Below are 8,342 nucleotides of genomic sequence, written 5' to 3' on the forward strand. Positions count from 1 at the left end.
GTATTAATAGTATAGTAAAATCTATAAATGGGAGTAAAACTGGGAATGCATGTAAAAGAATTATTTATGTTATTGAAAACGAAGGAATTATGGAAAATTTTGAAATGATTAGTATAGAGCATTTATAGGAAATTGTTATGGGACTACCGAAAAAGAAAGGTACAGAGGAGGGAATAACTAGCGATATATTAAAGGCACCATTTTGCGTAATAAAAGAGGAATTTGTTGATATAATAAATAATTCTTTGAAGGAAGGTTGCTGTCCAAAAGGTTGGAAAACGTCTACAATAATACCGATTCCAAAAATAGAGAAAGCTAGAAAAGCAAGTGAATTTAGGCCTATAGATATGTTACCAATATTTGAAAAAATGTTAGAATTAGTAGTTAAAAAGCAAATTGAAATGTATTTGGAAGATAACTGTATTATAACAGAACATCAGTCGGGCTTTAGAAAACAGTATTCGTGTGAAACAGCGATTCAAACAGTCATTGATGAATGGAAATTGATAGTTAGTGAGGCAAAAATGGTAGGGGTAATTTTCATGGATCTTAAGCGAGCCTTTGAAACAATAGATAGAGAAAGATTATTAGAGAAATTATATCAATATGGAATTAGGGGAATGGTTATAGAATGGTTAAGATCATATTTAAAGGATAGAACACAGCAGGTTCAATTTAACAATAAATGGTCTAAATTAATGACCACAGAATATGGAGTACCGCAAGGATTTGTATTAGGACCTTTATTATTTATAGTTTATATAAATGATAAAATAAAAATCTGTCCAGAAGGATGTAGTATAAAAATGTTTGCAGATGATACGTTAATATATATAACTGGAGAAAGCAGCGCGGAATTAGAGGGCAAAATGAATATGGCATTTACTATAGTAGAAGAGTGGATGAATATAAATAAGTTAAAAATGAATGCAGGAAAAACGAAATATATGATTGTTAGAAGTATAAGAAAAGAACTGCGAGATAATATAACATTGAAATGTTTGGATGGAACTGAGATTGAACGTGTGGAAATAATGAAATACCTAGGCATAATTATTGACGATAGACTACGATTTAAGGACCACTGTGATTATATGCTAAAGAAAATAGGGGAAAAAACGAGTTTTTTGAATAGAATAGGTAATTATATATCGGCATACACTAGATGTATTGTATATAAGACAATTATAGCACCTCACTTTGAGTATTGTGCGACGCTGTTAATTGATATGGGAAAAACACAGCTGAGTAAATTGCAAAAAGCACAAAACCGGGCCATGAGGATCATATTGCAATGTGATAGACATACCAAAGTGGAGCGTATGCTGCAAGCGCTACAGTTTATGTCCATAAAACAGAGGCTATATTATAATGTGCGTATATTTATTTTTAAGATTTTAAGGAACATGTTACCGGAGCAATTAAGAAATAGGTTAGAAATTGTGGGAAATGAGAGTGAAAGGCAAACACGACAAGCTGGGGATATTGCAATAAAATATCGCAGAACAAGGAGTGCGCAAAAGAGTATGTTTTACGAAGGAGTGAAAATGTATAACGCCTTGCCAGCTGAAATAAAGCGGAATGAAAGAATTGTGCCGTTTAAGCGAATGTTAAAGGAGTATATTGTAATTAATGTAAACTAGATTTGTATTACAAATAGCTGAGAAAGCTAATAAAGATCAATCAATCAAACTCACCGCATGTAGCAAATAGCTGATCGCACAGACGCACTCTCTTTCTCTCTCTCTCTCTCTCTGTCTTTCTCTTTTACACCCATCGCGTGTAGCAAACAGCTGATCGCATACACTCTCTCTCTCTCTCTCTCTCTCTCACTCACCGATTCTTACCTTGTATGTAGAGATTCGTTGCCCTCATACGACTCAATAAGTAATATTTCCGTGTGACACAACGAGTAACTAGCAAACTTTTTTTCACTCACAAAATGTACCACTTATCGAACTTTTACGAATTAATCCACGCACTTTATCGATAAATTGAATTTATTAAAAAAAAAAGATGTTATATTAAATATAGGCAAATGCTCGGTCTAGATCATAGACATAGTATATCTAGACCGAGTGTTGAGGAATGGGAGCCGAGATGCACGTAGAAAAGGACATACTCTGTTTCGTGCCCTTTGCGTTTTCTCTTGCTCGTACGTAGCATGTCGAAAGAGAGCGTTATGCTATGTGCGAGCGAGAGAGAACGCGAGAGGCACGAAACAGAGTATGTCCTTTCTACGTGCATCTTTATCCCCACTCCTTAAATAAAAGCAAACGCTCAGTCTAGATATACTATGTCTATGGTCTAGATATACTATGTCTATGGTTATACCGAATGGGCTATAAGCCCTGTAGCGTCTAAAGTGGCGTCTACAATAGAGATTTTAAGCCCTAAGTCTTATGAAATTAACTAATCACAGTCGAGTATTCTTCTCATACTTGACTGTGATTGGTCAATTTCTTAAGGCTTAGGGTTAAAGTCTCTATTGTAGACGCCGCATTACAGCTTATAGCGACCAAACGATTAGAAAGAAACAGAGCGTATGATCGAGAGAGAAAAGATACTGCAATAATGTTAGTGCGTACATGTATATTACCAAAGAGAAGTCTGAGAGAGGCAATGCGGACGATTTTCGTGGAATGTTTTTTCTAGGCCGTAGAGCAGCGCCGTGCATCCACTTTTAGGAATTGGAAACACTTATCCACATCCACTTTTCGGTACAATCGGTCAAATTTCCATATGGTTCATGTCCGTGCGAGCTCCACTTTTTGATACTGTTAGTCATTTGGTTCATATCCATGTTACATTCACAGTAGTATAGCCAGAGAGTAGCCTGAGAGCGGCCATCCCGGCGTTTTCCGTACGATAGCTTTTCGGTCCCGTATAGCAGCGCCTCTACGTCCATTTTACAGCCGCTTGGAATTACATAGCCACATCCACTTTTGATGACATGGTAAACCACCGTTTGGTGTGAGTCCGTGCTACGTCTATAATTGTAAATTCACTAATACATCCCGCATATAAATGTAAGTAGTGTTAATAGGCCGGTTCTAAGCCGGGTCCTCCGAGGGGAATGCGGGGCGAGGGGAAACCGCGCGGGCGAGGGGGCATGACGTCACGCGGGCGGAGGGGGATTTTGATAGCGCGGGGGACTGACGTCAGGCGGGCGGGGGGAGCTTATCGCGGGAGCATAATCGGCGGGGTGTATTACAAAGGTGAGCGCCGATTTCCGACTGCTCGAGAATTTATAAATAATATAAACAAGATAGAACCATCGCGGTGGTCTCTTCATCTTTTTTCCAGGAAGAGCCGCTCGCGCACTATTGTGCGTAATAAGGCAAGCGCCGATTATTATATTATTTATTTTATTATTATTATTTTTATTATTTTATTATTTTTATTATTTTGTATTATTTTTTATATTTTGCTCGCGCACTATTGCGCGTAACATTAAAATTAGATGATAAGGCGAGCGCCGATATCCGGCTGCTAGAATTCGCGTCGGGACATGTTTATCGGTGTACTTACAAAAGGCGGGTGTCGATGTCTGAAATATAAAGCAAGCGCCGATTTCCGGCTGCTCGAGAATTTATAAATAATATAAACAAGATAGAACCATCGCGGTGGTCTCTTCATCTTTTTTCCAGGAAGAGCCGCTCGCGCACTATTGTGCGTAATAAGGCAAGCGCCGATTATTATATTATTTATTTTATTATTATTATTTTTATTATTTTATTATTTTTATTATTTTGTATTATTTTTTATATTTTGCTCGCGCACTATTGCGCGTAACATTAAAATTAAATGATAAGGCGAGCGCCGATATCCGGCTGCTAGAATTCGCGTCGGGACATGTTTATCGGTGTACTTACAAAAGGCGGGTGTCGATGTCTGAAATATAAGGCAAGCGCCGATTTCCGGCTGCTCGAGAATTTATAAATAATATAAACAAGATAGAACCATCGCGGTGCTCTCTTCATCTTTTTTCCAGGAAGAGCCGTTTATTGTATCGCTTGTCGGGATACGTTTCGCGATACCATAACGCGATAGATTAAAAATATATAATGAAGAACGAAGGGTGTCAAAAACTCAATATGCGATTTGAAAGCTTACGGTCCGTATATCGACTGAAAGAGGTACAGCGGGTACTTGTAAATTTTTGTGATTGAGATATACGACGTGATAAGTGACCGGTCCTGCTCCAATTGCAGACTTCCGATGTATCAGATCTTTCCGTGCAATATGTGCCCAATTTGCACACAGTAAAAAAACATTGGCATAAAAAGTATGAAAAAATAATAATAATAAAAACATGGAAAACACCGAGCAAACCGAACGCGACCTGTTGGAGCTGTCGCGTCGAGTCGCTACCTTGGGCGAGTATTTCGCGTGGGCGCAGCGATGCGAGGAATTTATCAAACAGCGAAGATCATTTATCGAAGAACACAGTCGTGTCAAGCGTCCGCGACTCTCGATCGGAGTTCGACAATCTTTGGTGGCTAGAATCGCGCGACTCGAGGGTGCGAGGACTCGATTAGAGAGACGGTTTATACACAGCGGTGGTGATTACAGTGGTGACAATACCGCGGAAAGACTCGTTTGGCGAGAGATCGATACCGCGTTTGAAAACCGTATACTGACCGGTGCGGTGATTAACGCAGATTATATCGAACCGCGACAATTTCTCGAGGACGCCAAAGACATCGTGCTCGAACACGTGCAAAAAGTTATGGAAAGACATAATAACGTGAAAGTGAACACTGTGTTCAACGGTGAATTCGTGTCGGGTGATAAGAGCGCAAATAAAAGTGTAAATACCAGAAACTATGAACTCTTTCGCACGTCCGATTTACACGAGTGGTACGAGCGACGCGTCGTCGAGCCCACGCTTGCCTCGCTCGAAGAATTTCAAGAACGCGATAGCGGGTGGGCTTTGTTGCGAATTCTCGATTTAACTGTAAATATAAATAAATATAATCCAATGCGCGCGGGGTGTCATATTAAATTACCGCGAGAAATAACAATGAAGAGAGCGGTAATAAACGTGCAATCTAAAGACAATGCGTGTTTCGCGTGGGCGGTGGTCGCCGCTCTATATCCAGCCGAAGATCATGTTTATCGGGAATCTTCGTATCCACATTATACGACAGTGCTAAATCTCCAAGACATTGAGTTTCCGATGACATTGAGTCAAATTAAAAAATTTGAACTTCACAACAACATTTCGATAAATGTATACTGCATCGAGAAAGAAAACAACATTGTTTCGATACGTCTGAGCGAACAAAAGAAGGACAGAGACGTCAACTTGCTGTACATGCAAGATTCGCAAGACGTTGGATATTTTGTGTGGATCAAGAATTTATCCCGCCTCGTGAGCTCGCAATTGAACAAAAAAGAACACAAGAAATATATCTGCGATCGGTACGTATATATTTAATAAAAATGCAATATATAAAATATACGAAAGAAAAATTAATTATTTCTATTTTTTTTACAGATGTTTACACTATTTTGGATCGGAGGATAAGTTGCAGTCGCACATTGTAGATTGCCGAGAAATGAACGAGTGCGCCATCCGGTTACCGAGCGATAAAGACAAGTGGCTCGCGTTCAACAACTACAACAGAAAGGAGCGACTTCCCTTCGTCGTATACGCCGACTTGGAGTGCGTGCTGAGGAAGAACGACGGTGATCCGATGGCGTCTACGTACACGTTTCAGCATCATCAAGTATTTAGCGTAGCTTATTATGTGCATTGTTCGTACGACGAATCGTTATCTGCGTTTTATTCTCGCCGTAGTACCGATTGCGTTTCGTGGTTCGTGGAAAAATTAAAAAATTTAGCGCAACGCGTAAAGATTATTTTAACCACGAATGTCCCCATGATAAATTTAACGCAAGATGAGAAAAGTTTCACAGCGCGACACACTGTCACATTTGCGAAAAACCGTTTGCGCAAGACGACACGCGCGTCATTGCCATCTTACCGGGCGGTATCGAGGTCCCGCGCATTCAAACTGCAATTTAAATTATAAAGACTCTTTTTGTATTCCAATAGTTTTTCACAATTTATCCGGTTACGATTCACATTTTATCATCGAGGAAATAGCTACCGCGTTCGAAGGCTCGATCAACGTACTACTGATAACGAAAGAAAAGTATATTTCATTCACGAAACACGTTAAAGATACCGCCGAAAAATCAGATTGGCGAAGCGATATAAAGTTACGGTTCATCGATTCGTACAAATTTCTCAGTACTAGTCTCGAAAAATTGGCATCGTTTCTAAATAATGATAAACTTCAAATTTTAAAATCGAAATTTCAAAATTTATCGATCGAAGAGTTCAATTTATTAACGCGAAAAGGTGTCTTTCCATACGAATACATTGACTGTGTCGATAGGTTGCACGATACGTGTTTACCACCGCGCGAATCATTTTATAGTTCCTTGACCGGTGACACCGTATCCGAGAGCCACTACGCGCACGCCGAAAACGTTTGGAGACGGTTCTCCGTTCGAACGCTAGGCGAATACAGCGATCTGTATTTAAAAACGGATGTCTTGTTATTGGCCGACGTTTTTGAAAATTTTCGCAACAAATGTATCGAGAGTTACGGGCTCGACCCCGCGTATTATTATACTCTTCCCGGATACACATGGGATGCGATGCTAAAACATACGAATATTACGTTCGAATTACTTACTGATATCGGTATGGTTATGTTTATCGAACGGAGAATACGCGGTGGCCTGAGCCAATGTTCCGGCAGATACGCGCGAGCCAATAACAAGTACATGCCGTCTTACGACCCATCGAAACCATCGTCGTACATGATGTATTTCGATGTAAACAACTTGTACGGTTGGGCGATGTGTCAACCGTTGCCCTATGCCGATTTTCGATGGGTCGACGACATCTCTGACTTTGACGTTAGCGCGATCGCTTCGGATTCAACCACAGGTTATATTCTCGAGGTCGATCTATCTCGAGTATCCGCAACATCTTCACGACGTGCACGCTGATCTACCGTTCTGTCCAACGCGCGATAAGCCGCCCGGCAAGCGGCAGGACAAGCTCCTCGCGACTTTATACGATAAGAAGCGTTACGTCATACACTATAGCAACCTGCAGCAATGCACGCGTCACGGTCTTCGCATCGCAAAGATACATCGCGTATTGCAATTCGCTCAATCCGCATGGCTCCGCGATTACATCGAACTCAACACCCGGTTTAGAACGCGCGCGACAAACGATTTCGAGAAAAATTTATACAAGTTAATGAACAACGCGGTATTCGGAAAAAACTATGGAAAACGTGCGCAATCACGTCGATGTAAAATTATTAACAAAGTGGGACGGGCGATACGGCGCGGAGGCGATGATCGCGAAATCAAATTTTCATAGCAGGAGCGTCTTTTCGGAAAATTTGGTCGCCGTTGAACTGCGCAAACTCGAGGTGAAATTCAATAAACCGATCTATGTCGGTATGTGTATACTCGATATATCGAAAGTGTGTTTATACGAATTTCACCATGAGTACATGTTACCGTTATATCGCAAAAATTGTAAAATAATGTACACCGATACAGACAGTTTGATTTATCACATCGAGTGCGAGGATGTGTACAAGAATATGAAACGCGATATCGCTAGATTCGACACGAGCGATTATCCGGCTAACAACGCGTACGGTATACCGCTCGAGAACAAGAAAGTGCCGGGTTTGATGAAGGACGAGAATAACGGTGCGATCATGACTGAATTTGTCGGGCTTAGAGCAAAAATGTACGCATTGCGAGTAAATAGTAAAAAGGATACAAAAAAGGTTAAAGGTGTCAAGCGTACCGTCATAGCGAGAACGATAACGTTCGACGATTACACGCGGTGTCTGCGCGATGACATTGAAATGACTCGACAACAATCTTGCATAAGATCAAAATTGCACGAAGTGTACACAATCAGCGAGACAAAAATCGCTATGAGTCCGTACGACGACAAGCGATATATCGTACCTGATTCGACCGACACCCTACCGTGGGGACATTACCGGATACCCTTATAATGTAATATAATGTAATGTAATGTAAAGTAATGTAATGTAATATAATGTAATGTAATGTATGTATGTATATATGTATGTATATGTATGTATGTATGTAATGTATATATGTATGTAGTTATGTATTGTGACGTGACGTTTTTGGAACGTCCGTCACAAGGGCCGAATGGCCCGATCGGGGGCAGTTTTTCGGGGGCCTGCGTCTTCCTAATTTAGGGAGAGAGCGGCCCGATGGTCAGATCAGTGAGATCTGACTTTCGGTTAGAAAAATCG

The 8,342-nt window shown here is 40.5% G+C and overlaps 2 protein-coding genes across 2 annotated transcripts; both read left to right on the plus strand.

The window, feature by feature from the left end:
* Positions 1-4,984: 4,984 nt before the first annotated feature.
* On the plus strand, positions 4,985-7,032 carry LOC138944013 (uncharacterized). The gene is made up of 3 exons (XM_070314904.1): positions 4,985-5,427; positions 5,504-5,763; positions 6,065-7,032. The coding sequence occupies exons 1-3, from the start codon at positions 4,985-4,987 to the stop codon at positions 7,030-7,032; spliced, it is 1,671 nt and encodes a 556-aa protein (XP_070171005.1).
* A 464-nt stretch (positions 7,033-7,496) lies between these two features.
* On the plus strand, positions 7,497-8,072 carry LOC138944014 (uncharacterized). The gene has a single exon (XM_070314905.1). The coding sequence runs from the start codon at positions 7,497-7,499 to the stop codon at positions 8,070-8,072; it is 576 nt and encodes a 191-aa protein (XP_070171006.1).
* Positions 8,073-8,342: the final 270 nt, after the last annotated feature.

This window comes from Polyergus mexicanus, unplaced genomic scaffold (assembly GCF_030449975.1).
Source record: "Polyergus mexicanus isolate NDT 795.1 unplaced genomic scaffold, iyPolMexi1.0 SCAF_74, whole genome shotgun sequence".
In the NCBI taxonomy this organism is placed as follows: Eukaryota; Metazoa; Arthropoda; class Insecta; order Hymenoptera; family Formicidae; genus Polyergus; species Polyergus mexicanus.

Bases quoted from the DNA above. Each gene is read 5' to 3' on its own strand.
- LOC138944013 (XM_070314904.1), top strand. From the start codon at position 4,985: ATGCGCGCGGGGTGTCATATTAAATTACCGCGAGAAATAACAATGAAG. The intron at 5,428-5,503 runs GTACGTATATAT...TTTTTTTTACAG, and splicing joins AAGAAATATATCTGCGATCG to ATGTTTACACTATTTTGGAT. The intron at 5,764-6,064 runs GTTCGTACGACG...GTATTCCAATAG, and splicing joins CGTAGCTTATTATGTGCATT to TTTTTCACAATTTATCCGGT.
- LOC138944014 (XM_070314905.1), top strand. From the start codon at position 7,497: ATGTGTATACTCGATATATCGAAAGTGTGTTTATACGAATTTCACCAT.